Here is a 12,701-nt window from a genome sequence, read left to right on the forward strand (position 1 = left end):
TGCAGGGTTGGGACCCACCTGCGCTGAGAGAACAGTCTTTGATCTGGAACTGCACCTCATTCTCGTTAGGAATGTCCTTCCAAGTGGCCAGGAACATCTGCCGCTCTGCAGCGAGGAGTGAAACCACCGGTGAAGCTCCAGGACCAGCCATCCCCTCCACCTCCCAAAGGGGCTACAACACGGGCCGCACGCTGCCATGTCACCGAGATGTCACACTGCCAACCCCGCCAGCAGCTTCCCCATGGCAGTCTGACCCAGCCGCAGGAGGGCCGCCCGTTTTGGGGGGTCAGCAAGCTGTGCTGGCTTGGGGAAGGGGCTGGTGAGCGCCAGGGAAGGGAAAATAAGCAGTGAGTGAAGCTCTTCCTGGCAGTGGGGAGTTAGAAGGTGGCTCAGGCCATCTCAGGCAGTCATGCTGGCGTGGCAGCATCCCCATCTGCAACTGCCAGGGGCATCTGGCTCCCCACGGCTCCCCACTCCGTCCTCAGGGCTGGGAACATGGCCGGGAGGATTTCAGGGGCTGGGGTGGCACCTCCAGACAGGCAGCACAAGGACATCTTGCAGGAGGCACAGCCACCCGTGCTCCGACTCACCCATCTTCCCGTCCTCCACGAAGAGGATGTGCAGCGGGTACAGGGTGCTGAAGTAGAAGACGTCGATGTTGTTTTTTACTGCAACCTAGGATGGAAGGACATGGGGACCTGAAAACCTCTGAGTGGCAAGCATCTCATTCCATCCCACCAACCCTTCCTGAGCCAGGTGTCACCCAGCAAGGGTGACATCGCAGGCAAGAGCCTGGCAGCTGCCAGATGGGAGCTGGAGCTGCCAGCATCCCCATCCTGCAGGCCAGTGCGCTCCCAGGTGTGCCACCGTCTCCAGTGTACAGGGGAGATCACAGAATCATTTTGGTTGGAAAAGACCCTCAAGACCATCAAGTCCAACCGTTCCCCCAGCCCTGGCACTGACCCATGTCCCTGAGAACCTCATCTCCGTCTGTCCAACCCCTCCAGGGATGGTGACTCCACCACTGCCCTGGGCAGCCTGTTCCAGTGCCCGACAGCCCTTGGGGGAAGAAATTGTTCCCCACATCCAACCTCAACCTCCCCTGGCGCAACTTGAGGCCGTTTCCTCTGCTCCTGGCGCTTGTTCCTGGGGAGCAGAGCCCGACCCCCCCTGGCTCCAAGCTCCTTTCAGGCAGGTCAGAGATCAGAAGGTCTCCCCTCAGCTCCTGTTCTCCAGCTGAACCCCCAGCTCCCTCAGCCGCTCCCATCACACTTGTGCCAGGGCTGTGCCCCCTTTGCCCACTCTGCCATGGGAACCACAGCTCCACACGCCCCCCACACTGGGACACCAAGCAGATGCTCAGCCCAGTCTCAGCTCTGCCACTGTCAGCCAGAATCTTCCCCCGCGCAGGACGCAGCCTGAGCTGGATGTCAAATCAGAGCCAGACTGAGCTCTGACAGCAGAGATGATGAGGCGAGAGTTTCTTCTCACCCAATTCCTGCTTTCTCACCTCCTCCAAGGGAGCACGCTCACCCCGGGACAGCCCTGCCCCATCCCCAGCCCCCGGGAGGGGACACCCCTGAGGTTCCCCACCTGGAGGTTGTTCAGCGGGTCCATTTTCATGACGGAGCCGACGGTGTTGAGCGGCAGAGAGATCTCCACGGACTGGTTGGGGGCGAGAGGCGCGTGGACCTGGAGAGGAGCTGCCGGGGCCAGGCCGAAGCTGTGGGGACACCCGAGCAGGGCAGGGGCTCAGGGTGGGGGACAGCGGGCAATGGCAGAAGGGACAACCCTGGGGTTCCCTGCTTTCCTCCACCCAGACCCCAGGACACCCCAGCTCATCGTGCTGCCGCTGCACAGACCAGCACCAGGCTGGGCCAATAATATGGAGCCCCAAAAATCTTACCCCTTCCTCCTACACAGACCCCCACCCATTTTTAACCTTCCTGCACCATTCCCTGAGGCCCATCCCTTGTTCTGTCCCTTTGAGGGAAAAGGAAACATTGGTTCAGCATGAGGACAAGTAATGGGATGTGGTCAGAGCCCGGGGAACAGCCTCTTCAGTCAACTTCTTAGAGGCTTTGGGTTGATGCTCATCACCACCACAGCCATCAGAGAGAGAAGGTCATCACGTGAGGCTGTTCCCAGCGCTCGCAACTCCTTCCTCCCACCCTTCTCCACTCCAGGGGTGAGCTTGGCAGTGTCACACAGCCCAGGAAGGACCTGATCTCACCTGTTACGGTTAAACTGGATGGCGAAGTCAGACATGACCTGCAGAGCCTTGTTCGTGAGCACCAGATCCATGGCGATGGAGCCCACCTGCCGGCTGAAGGTACCGGAGATCTCCAGCCCCTTGGCTTTCATGGCAGGGAGCCAGACCTGGGGGAAGGAGACAAGAAACCCTTGGGGTTTTACCCAAAGTGAACCCTTTGGTGCTCTCCAACCCGGCACAGTCGCACAGGGTGTTTGTCTGTAAACCAGGGACATTTCACAGCTACTGACACCCAGATGGCCCTAAAATCAGAGCCATGACCTGACAGATCCCAGGTGTCCCCTCTGGAGAGAAGGGAGAGCTGCGAGAGTTGGGGTGTTCAGCCTGGAGAAGAGAAGCTCCGGGGAGACCTTATTGCAACCTTTCCGGACTTAAGAGCTGATAAGAAAGATGGGGAGTTTTGAGCAGGGCCTGTTGTGATAGGACGAGGGATGATGGTTTTAAATTAAAGGAGAGAGATTCAGGCTGGACGCGAGGAAAAAATTGTTGCCCCTGAAGGTGGGGAGAGCCTGGCCCAGGTTGGCCAGAGAGGTGGTGGCTGAACCATCCCTGCAGACATCCCAGGCGAGGCTGGACGGGGCTCTGAGCAACCTGAGCTGGTGCAGATGTCCCTGCTCATGGCAGGGGGGCACTGGGGGAGCTGGGAAGGGCCCTGCAACCCAAACCCTTCTGTGATTCTATGATTCTAAACCTCACCACACATACATGAAACAGCAAAGCCCCAAAAATCAGAGCTGTGACCCGACAGATCCCAGCTGTCCTCTCTGGTCAGGGCTCTGCATCCCCCAGGGAACACGAAGACCCCCTGTGCTGTGCAACCCAAAACCTGGGCAAGCGCTGAACATCCTCTCCATCTGCAGACCAACTCCCATTGCTTGCCTTGCTCCATGTCATGAAAAGAAGGTTCGTCTTCCACCCTCCCGGGACACCCCGCAGCAAGGAGCAAGGTACAGGGGTGTCTCTGCCCCCCGAACAGCCCCACTCACCGTTTTGGGTGCCACGTAGGATCCCGACAGGGTCCCCACCCCACCTGTGAGATCAAAGAGGTCTCCCAGGCCACTGCCCAGGGGTGCCCCCAGGTTCGGGGGCATCGCAGTGTTGGGTGCTGGTGCGAAGCTGCCGCTGCCGCCACCCATCTGCGGGGAAAAGGGAGTGGGTTACAGTGGGCACCGCAGGGCGGGGAGAAGACGAGGAGGAGGAGGAGGAAGAGGAGGATGCAGAGGGTGAGAGGTGCTGGGGCACGAGGGGACACTCACGCCAGGGCTGCCTCCCACATCACTTCGCAGCTGCAAGAGACAAGAAAGGGGTGTCAGCAGGGCTGGGAGGCAGCGCGCCACAGGGCCGGGGGTCCCACAAAACGCCCCATCAAGGGGGCTCTAACAGCATCGGTGTGGGCTGGCGAGGGCCCAGGGTCGGGAGGGAGCTGTTTGGGGACCTGGCTGTCCCCAGAGGGGAGGGAGGTGTCACAGGGGAACCCAACACGGGGGCTGTGGCTGCGCGGGGGGAGCAGGCATGGCGAGGGGGGCATGGGCGCTGCGCGTGGTCTAGAGGGCCAAGAACAGGGCTGGTCCATACCCCTTCCGACTCGTCCCCCATCTCCAAGCAGAAGCGGGCGAGGCGGAGAGAAGAGCCAGCCACATGCAGAGACAAGCCAGGAGAGAAGAGAAAAACACAGAGAGAAGAGGAGGAGAGGAGGGAAGAGAGGTTAGTCCTGCTGTGCCCTAACCTGTCTGTCTGCGGCTGCCCTGGAGCCCGGGGGCAGAGCACAACCGGGGTCTCTTGTCCCCATGCTCGGTACTGGCCTGTTACCAAACCCTGAAGCCCCCAGAGAGCCAGGGTGGACTTGGGGGATGAGGGACCAGGCGACGAGACAGCATCGCTGCTTCCTCTTGGGATCTCTGCCGCTTCCACAAGCAGCGGAGAAAACTCCAGACCCTTTTCCTTCGGGGAGCCTGGATCATTGCTGCACGGTTTGTGATCCCAGGAGGACAAGTTGTCACCTCCAGAGCTCCCAGGACAGGAGACACCCATTAAAGCACCCCATGGGCTGGGACCAGGCACATCTCAACCCTACAGGGTGGTTTAATGGGTGTCTCTGGGGATTAACTGGGGTTCAGAGAGGGACTCGGGAAGAGGAGTCACCCCCGCAGCACAGCATGGACAGTGGGAGCATCTACAAGTATCGAGAGAAAAGGCACATGGGAGCACTAACCCCTCAGCCATCTGATGAGGACAAGATAAATTAAATTAAAATTAAAAGAGGGGAGATTCAGGCCGAACATGAGGAAGAAATTGTTGGCCCTGAGGGTGGTGAGAGCCTGGCCCAGGTTGGCCAGAGAGGTGGTGGCTGAACCATCCCTGGAGACATCCCAGGCCAGGCTGGACGGGGCTCTGAGCAACCTGAGCTGGTGCAGATGTCCCTGCTCATGGCAGGGGGGGCACTGGGGGAGCTGGGGAGGGTCCTTCAACCCAAACGCCTCTATGATTCTATGAAATTTGGGTGCAGTGCCCCTCTGTCTTCCCCAGCTGCAACAGGGCAGGACCAGCCCAGATGTCCCTGGGCAGACAAGCCCATCCCATCCCCAGGAGCTCAGACAGGAGCCACCATCAAACCCAGCACAACGCTGCCAGGGCTGTGACGTACCAGGCTATCCAAGCCGCCTCCCAGGAGGTCCACGGCGCCCATCTGCACGGCAGAGGTGGCCATGGGTGGCCCGCTCACCGGTGGGCCCAGATCCAGGTTCAACAGGTCGCCCAGCAGGTCACCCTGGGTGGGGATGACGGCCGGCTGCTCCGCCGCCTGCACCCCCGATGGGGCTGCGTCAGGGCTCTCAGCGCTTTCACTCCTAAAGGAAGGGTGAGGGAGAGATGCGGGACCCTCAGCAGCTCCAGCTGAGCCCACAGGTCCCACTGCAGACACCAGTTCACCCAGCAAGCGTTCAAAGAGAAGTCCCAACGTGGCCCCCAACACTTCAACACCTCATCGAGATCACCTTCCATTTAGGCCTGAGGTCACTCCTGTAGCCTTGTAAGGACAGTATGGAATCCATAGAATCATTTTGGTTGGAAAAGACCCTCAAGACCATCGAGTCCAACCATAACCCACTCCTGGCACTGCCCCATGTCCTGAGAACCTCATCTCCGTCTGTCCAACCCCTCCAGGGATGGTGACTCCACCACTGCCCTGGGCAGCCTGTTCCAATGCCCCACAGCCCTTTGGGGAAGAAATTGTTCCCCACATCCAACCTCAACCTCCCCTGGCGCAACTTGAGGCCGTTTCCTCTGCTCCTGGCGCTTGTTCCTGGGGAGCAGAGCCCGACCCCCCCTGGCTCCAAGCTCCTTTCAGGCAGGTCAGAGATCAGAAGGTCTCCCCTCAGCTCCTGTTCTCCAGCTGAACCCCCAGCTCCCTCAGCCGCTCTCATCACACTTGTGCTCCAGCCCCTCACCAGCTCCGTTCCCTTCTCTCAATCCGCTCCAGCACCTCAAGGGCTTTCTTGGTGTGAGGGGCTCAAAACTGACCCTAGGATTTGAGGTGCACCCTCCCCATACAGCCTGGCTCCTACATGGAACCCCCCTTGGGAAAGGGGGCTCAGCTCCGAGTGCAGGGGACACAGCAGCTCTGCACGGGGCTGTGTGTGGCCGCAGCAGCCCAGCAGCCACTCAGCTCAGCATCTGACCTGCCCAGCACATGGATGCAGCCCTGGAAGTCCCAGCACAGGTCGGGGAGTCACCCCAGGGACACTGAGATACTCACGAGCCCGTTCGTGGGGGTAAACTCTTGTGCACAACCCCTCTGCTCCCCTCCACGAAGGCGCTGGGAGGTTTGTGATAGACAGAGGCCAACGTCCCAATGTAGCAGATCAGCTCATCCAGGAGCGTCGGCTCGATCAGATCTGTCTCCTCGGAGATGAGCGGTTTCTCCGCTAGCACCACCTCCTTGGCGGCCACGGGGTCGGTGGAGAGCAGGCGCCAGTAGATGTAGCCACGGTCCCGCAGGTCGGGGTTGTCGGAATCCTTTGGGAAACACAGGGGTTAGTGCCCAAACCACAGGGCAGGGGAAGCTGCAGCTACTACACAGCAGCTCAGAGCACCTTGGCCCCATCTAATGACATGAGGAAGAAATTTTTTTTACAGTGAGGGTGGTGAGAGCCTGGCCCAGGTTGGCCAGAGAGGTGGTGGATGAACCACCCCTGGAGACATCCCAGGCCAGGCTGGACGGGGCTCTGAGCAACCTGAGCTGGTGCAGATGTCCCTGCTCATGGCAGGGGGGGCACTGGGGGAGCTGGGAAGGGTCCTTCAACCCAAACCCCTTTATGATTCTGTGATTCTAAGTATTGCTGCTCAAGAGGGGCCACGGGATAGAAGTTAAAGCTATTTGCGTCACACCTCTGGTGTGCAGAGGCTACACTGCTCTGCTACACCAGCCATAGCAGGGAAACAGCATCAGATGCCTCCTGTGCTACAGGAGACAGCGTCCTCGCTCTCCAGGACTTTAACTGCCAGCTTTTCCAGAATTAACCTCTAATTATCTGCCTCCTGTCACAGGTGCAGCATTCCCAAGCCGTTCCCGCTGCCGGGGGTGGATGGTGAAGGCCAGAGAAGCTGGTACCCACCTGCGTGGCCAAACTCAGCACCTGCTGCACCAGCTCCTGCGTCTCCGTGGGCTTCTTCAGGAACAGCTTCACAATGGCTGTCAGCAGCTGCAGCTGCACCTGTAGGCAAACAGCCTTAGGGAGAGACTCACAGACAGCTCACCATTTTTTTGTGCAAAAACACATGAATTTTTCCCTTACGTGCTGCTGGGATGTAACCCCAACCTGCCTTTCAAGGGACCAAACACACGGTGACCGTGGAAGTGGCGGTGACATGTCAGCACACCCTGCATGGCTCCCACTGGGTCTGCACCCAATTTCAAGCTGCTCCCCGCACCCTCAGCCCCACAGGGTGACAAAGAGGTTACTGGGCAAGAGCTGGGACCGGGTTACACGGTCCCACGAAGGTGAAGGCCAGAGCATCCTCCGACTTTTACAAGGACAAGCAGCAACGATTCACCTCTGATGGTCCTTTCAGACCAGAGACAGGGTGGCCAGGATCACTGGCTTTGCTATTTTGCATTTATAGACTTGCCCTTGTTCACCGTGACTTAGTTTCATGGTGTTTGCACAGGGTAGGAAGTTTCCACAGATGGAAACCCCCCAGAATTTCCACAGGCGAAACCACCAGCCTCAGCTGCCCTGGCAGATAGGGTGGACACATCCCTCTGCTCGTTTCAGCGTCTGACTCGGTTTTCCAGCTCCAAAGAGCTGATCCTGCCCTGGCACAGAGGACAGACCAGGCGACAACCTGGTCCCTCCCCACTATTAAGGAGGGAAGGTGCCTGGGACACCACTGTGGTGGCATTTCATGGGCCACATTCCCCCAAAGCCACTGTAGGACACCACTGCCCTGAGCTCCTGCAAGGAAAACACCCTCACCACCCTGCTAGAGCAATTTGCTTCGTTACACCCCGATTAGCACCAGCTTTGTCACAGTGTCCCCCCTCAACCAGCCGGTCCTGCTGGTGGCCAAACCACCCCATGGCCTGGGGTGCTGTCCCCACGTCCCAGTGCACCTGTGTGCTCTCATCATGGAAGCCCTCCAGGAAGCTCTCTAGCAGCTCGTCAGCGTTGTCGATCCGCTCGGCGTACTCGCCCACGATCCAGATCATGGCAGCGCGGGCCTCGGGCTCATCCAGGGAGTCAAGGTTCTCGCAAAGGGTGGCAATCACGCTCTCGTACCTTCCCGAGAGGGGACACGTGTTCAGCGACAGCAAGAAACCGAGTCCCAGTTCCACTCTCATTCCAAACTGCGTCCCATCAGCCTCAGCAGTACCAGGACATCACCGAGGGCACCAGCAAGAGCCCCTGCCACCTGCCTGGGGCTGTCCCCTGTCCCCTGGGCTGTGGTACAGCCAGATGCCGCCCACGCTGACCCCTCACTGCCCCCAAAGCGTGCTTCCCTGCTCACCAGCCCCACTGCTGAATCAACTTCTCCGCCCCGCTCCTCCGGGCTCTGTCCTCTCTGCCGCAGCCCTGAGCTGCAGAGCTCCCGCTCGTTACTAATTCAGTTCATTAGCATTTATTACCACTATTAGTACACGACTTCCTGATCACGGAGCTGCCTATTCATCCCGGCTCAGCTGGAACGCTCCCCTCCTCCCACTGCCCTCGCTCGCCGAAGCAAGAGCCAGAGATGGTTTATGCTGATGTGAGGGACCTCAAAGTTTCTATCAACTCCTGTCCCTTTGGGTGTCTGGATCTGGGATTGCTGGGGATGTTCCCTGGGCTGGGGACAGCTTTCCTACCCTCAGCTTAACTCTTGGGGCTGCACTCACCAGTGATCACAACCCCGACTAGCAAAAATCCCAAAGCACCTTCACTGCATGGAGGCTCCAGGGGCTTCGCCACTGCCCAGCCCACCAGGAGGGAGCAGCAGCCTGGCCCGTGTCCACATCTGGGGCTTCATGGGGGTTTTTGGGGCACCCCCAAGCACAGGGGGGAAGAAGGAGCCCGCCTAGGTGTGGGAGCATCAACCCGAGGCCCCAGGGCTCACAGGCAGCGCCACGCACTTGTTGGGGTACTTGCGGAAGATGTCCTTGATGACAACGATGGCCTCCTGCACCACATAGTTGACTTTGGTCTGGATGAGGTCGAGCAGGGTGCTGACGCAGCGCTCGGCCGATTGCTGAGGAGGGACACAGTCAGTCGGCAGCGATGCTCACCCCAAAGCCTCCACTGCCCTTCCCACACCCCCTCCTCACTGCCTCATCCCCTCCGTACCTTCCCCAAACCCAACCCAGACCAGAACAAGGGATGCGCATGTGTGGTTTCTCCTTCCCAGCTGGATCTGGCTGCTCCTCACCCCTCCTGCGTGCTCCCTGAACCCTTGAGCCCCCATGTCGCTCACTCCCTGCTCCCATGGGACGCGTTCCAGGCCAGCAGCAGCTTGCCTGAGTTTGGATCCGCACAGTCACACCACTCAGTGTTAAGAGAGAGGGAAAACCAGAGCTAATGCCGTGGTGATAAACCCTCCAAGAGAGGCTGGCGGAGGGGAGGGATGGCTCTATGGCAAAGCCCAGCTCAGTTCCCAGTGGGAGGCAAAACCTAAACCAGTTCCAGCATCTCCTGCTGTCCCTCCCCATTGCCTGGTTGCTGCTGCCCAGCGGTTTGTCTCTGGGATTGAGGACACTCTACAGAAAACCCGCTGCAATATCAGCTGCCTCAAAGCTACACGACCCTGCCCGTGAGCCTGCCTGTCCCTGAGCCACGACAAGGTTTTTAATAATCCCCTTTTTCAAATTATGCCCCACAGGGGAGCAAAGCCTCATGGCCCCTCGGGAAACGATCAGCTCCCTCCAGCCACTGCTGCAGACCCGAACAACCCAGAGAAGCCACAGAAATGATCCGAGGCTGGAACAGCTCTGCTGGGAGGACAGGCTGAGAGAGTTGGGGTGTTCGGCTGGAGAAGAGAAGCTCCGAGAGACCTCATTGTGGCCTTTCTGGATTTAAAAGGGGCCGATAAGAAAGATGGAGACAGACTTTTGAGCAGGGCCTGTTGCAATAGGACAAGAGGTGATGGTTTTAAACTAAAGGAAGGAGATTCAGGCTGGACATAAGGAAGAAATTGTTGCCCCTGGGGGTGGGGAGAGCCTGGCCCAGGTTGGCCAGAGAGGTGGTGGCTGAACCATCCCTGGAGACATCCCAGGCCAGGCTGGACGGGGCTCTGAGCAACCTGAGCTGGTGCAGATGTCCCTGCTCATGGCAGGGGGGGCACTGGGGGAGCTGGGAAGGGCCCTGCAACCCAAACCCTTCTGTGACTCTATAATCCACTTGTATCACCCGCTGCATTCACACATCAGGCACAGCTGTAACATCTGGGTCTGCAGTGGAGCACAGGGCGGGCAGGGATCCTCAACAGCTCCAGCAGCAACAGGTCAGGGGATCAAACATCCTCCTCACACCCCGTACATGCCCCCTGAAGAACTGTGGCTCATCCCCAGGCCCAGCGAGGCTCTGGCTCCTCGGGGCAGTGCCAGCTCCTGGGGCAGGTGACCTCCAGCCCAGTCCCAGCTGCCACGGGGACCCCAAGTGACCCGCTCTCACCTCCACCTTGATGGCGCAGCGGCCGATGGCTCGAACCGCCTTCCTCACAAAGTCCACATCCACCTCCGTGGCGTACTCCTTCAGTTCGGCCAGCACCTGCCGGAGGGGATAAGACGGTAAGAGCCCGGCTGCAAGAAAAGCCACCGCAAGAGCAGGGCAGTGACCCAGCAGCAGCAGACAGGTGGCAGAGCAGCTCCCATCAGCACCCTCCCAAGCTGGGGCGAGGAATTTTTGGGCGAATCCTCTCCCCGCAGGGCTGGAGCTCCCTGCACACCCCGCTTGCTGCCACCCAGAGCCAGACCTGAGCGATGTTGGCCTGGGAAGCCAGGCGGATCATGATGTCCAGCTTCTCCAGTTTGACGTAGATGGGGTCGTTGTACTTGACGAAGAACACCTTCATCTCGTGCTTCAGGATCTCGGGCCTGGGGGATAACAAGAGGCAGTGATTGAGGGAGACACGTGCTCCTTCACGAAGAGAGACATCCAAAATCATCCAGAACCCGTGGTTTTCTCTAGAGCTTTCTGGACACACGGTATCAGTATCAGATGATTTCTCTCGTGGCAGAAGGAGGATCTGAGGTCTGCTCCCACCTCTAGCCTCTGACCCAGGCAAAGCGGCACAGAAAGGGAGTTGTCCTCCCCAGAACGTTGCACGCTGGCTCAGGATGTGGATGAAAATTCATTTGCCTGACCCTGCAGCCACCAGCTACTGCCCCAAGGCCATGAAAATTCACCACTCTGTTCGTTACAATCATCACTCCCTGGCCAAGGGATAGTGAAGGCTGGAGAACGCCAAGGACATAAACCAGGGAAACCCAGAGAGCGAGCAGCTCTGGGCCAGGAGGATGAGCCCCCTTGGCCACAAGCACAAGGTTTTGGGGACCTCTTCAATGTCAAGAAATCCAAGATACCGCGATTTTTCCCCCAAGACTCTGTCCGCTGGCTCCCCTTTGCTGGCGCGCAGGGGACAGGGCACAACCTTGCCGCAAACAAAGACCAGGTGCGAGGCGACAGGGGACGTTCGTCTTGCCAGGGTTGGAAGGGATGTCTTCGGGGCAGCAGGGATGGAAACCCAGAGCCCAGGGCTAGGCTGGACCTTTCTCACCAGATCAGCCTCTCTCTAAGCTGGGAAAGAGCTAGGCCAGGTCCAACTCCAAGGAGCCAACCTGCCTTCCACACTCCTGCTCCCAGGGACATTAATTACTTTCCACTTCTCCCAGAAATTGCTGCTATTTTTAACAGATAACCACAGCGATAATGGGTAGGACAATAAATCATCTGCCGGGGGCTGTCGCTGCAGAGCCCAACTCTCCAGCTGGCCAGTTCTGCTCCAGGCACACGTGTGGGGCCGCGGCCACCTCCTGCCCACCAGCAAAGGGACAAAAGGACTCTCAGCACTTACTCAAAGAGAATGACAGCATAGAAACAAGCTGATATCACAAAAATTCCTCACTGGACATTTAATGACTCAAACGAAGTCTCAGCTTTTGGCCTTACCATCTTTTCCACCTCCAAATAAGCAATAAATTAAAATAAATCCCTCCTGAAGAACCCAACTTAGTTCCCTGCTCATTAACTCTCCTGATTCTCAGCACCCAGCCCTTGGATTTCAAATAATAGAGAAGAAAAAAAAAAAACATATGATGGGTTCTGTTGGCAAAACTCTGACAGTGCTGCAGTTGGAGGGTTCGAAGCATCAGGCAGCAGCGCCCATAGGGAAGAGGGACCCACCTCTTCTGCACGATGAGGTTGATGTTGCGGAGAGCCACATACTGCAGCTCGGGCTCTGCGGAGAGCAGCGTGACCAGCGGCGGGGCCAGCTTCTTCAGCAGCGTGCCGTAATAATCCAGGTCCTTGGACAGCATCTCCATGAACTTCATCAGCACCTTGACAGCTGAGAGCACCACCGCGGAGTTGGCGTGGGACAGCCGGGGCGTCACCCGCTCGCAGATGCTGGAGGTGTTGGGGGTGAGAGAAGGGGAAGAAAACGGTCACAGCCCATAGTCCTGCTAAAATATTGCTGCTGGTAGCGATGGGAACAGGCTGAGAGAGAGAGTTGGGGTGTTCAGCCTGGAGAAGAGAAGCTCTGGAGAGACCTTATTGCGGCCTTTCCAGACTTAAAAGGAGCCGATAAGAAAGATGGGGACAGACTTCTGAGCAGGGCCTGTTGCCATAGGATAAGGGGTGACGGTTTTATACTAAAGGAGGGAGATTCAGGCTGGACATGAGGAAGAAATTGTTGCCCCTGAGAGTGGTGAGAGCCCGGCCTAGGTTGGCCAGAGAGGTGG

General features: G+C 58.5%; 1 protein-coding gene and 1 non-coding gene across 4 annotated transcripts in view; both read right to left on the minus strand.

Moving 5' to 3' along the window:
* Positions 1 to 12,701, minus strand: part of AP1B1 (adaptor related protein complex 1 subunit beta 1) — a 28,960-nt gene that overhangs the window by 3,269 nt on the left and 12,990 nt on the right. The window contains exons 8-22 of one of the 3 annotated variants that reach the window (XM_065646301.1): positions 12,145 to 12,366; positions 10,715 to 10,835; positions 10,414 to 10,509; positions 8,880 to 8,995; positions 7,884 to 8,049; positions 6,886 to 6,984; positions 6,027 to 6,286; positions 4,917 to 5,118; positions 3,848 to 3,868; positions 3,529 to 3,558; positions 3,259 to 3,408; positions 2,234 to 2,379; positions 1,594 to 1,723; positions 591 to 675; positions 19 to 105 (exon numbers count right to left, since the gene is read on the minus strand). In XM_065646301.1, the coding sequence (XP_065502373.1) occupies positions 19 to 105; positions 591 to 675; positions 1,594 to 1,723; positions 2,234 to 2,379; positions 3,259 to 3,408; positions 3,529 to 3,558; positions 3,848 to 3,868; positions 4,917 to 5,118; positions 6,027 to 6,286; positions 6,886 to 6,984; positions 7,884 to 8,049; positions 8,880 to 8,995; positions 10,414 to 10,509; positions 10,715 to 10,835; positions 12,145 to 12,366 (1,931 nt within the window). The remainder of the gene's footprint in view (positions 1 to 18; positions 106 to 590; positions 676 to 1,593; positions 1,724 to 2,233; positions 2,380 to 3,258; positions 3,409 to 3,528; positions 3,559 to 3,847; positions 3,869 to 4,916; positions 5,119 to 6,026; positions 6,287 to 6,885; positions 6,985 to 7,883; positions 8,050 to 8,879; positions 8,996 to 10,413; positions 10,510 to 10,714; positions 10,836 to 12,144; positions 12,367 to 12,701) is intronic. The other 2 variants (XM_065646302.1, XM_065646303.1) reach the window with 2 other exon arrangements.
* On the minus strand, positions 2,046 to 2,149 carry LOC135995471 (small nucleolar RNA SNORD125). Its single transcript, XR_010607124.1, has one exon. It is a non-coding gene; the product is annotated as a small nucleolar RNA SNORD125 (small nucleolar RNA).

This window comes from Caloenas nicobarica, chromosome 16 (assembly GCF_036013445.1).
Source record: "Caloenas nicobarica isolate bCalNic1 chromosome 16, bCalNic1.hap1, whole genome shotgun sequence".
Lineage (NCBI taxonomy): Eukaryota > Metazoa > Chordata > Aves > Columbiformes > Columbidae > Caloenas > Caloenas nicobarica.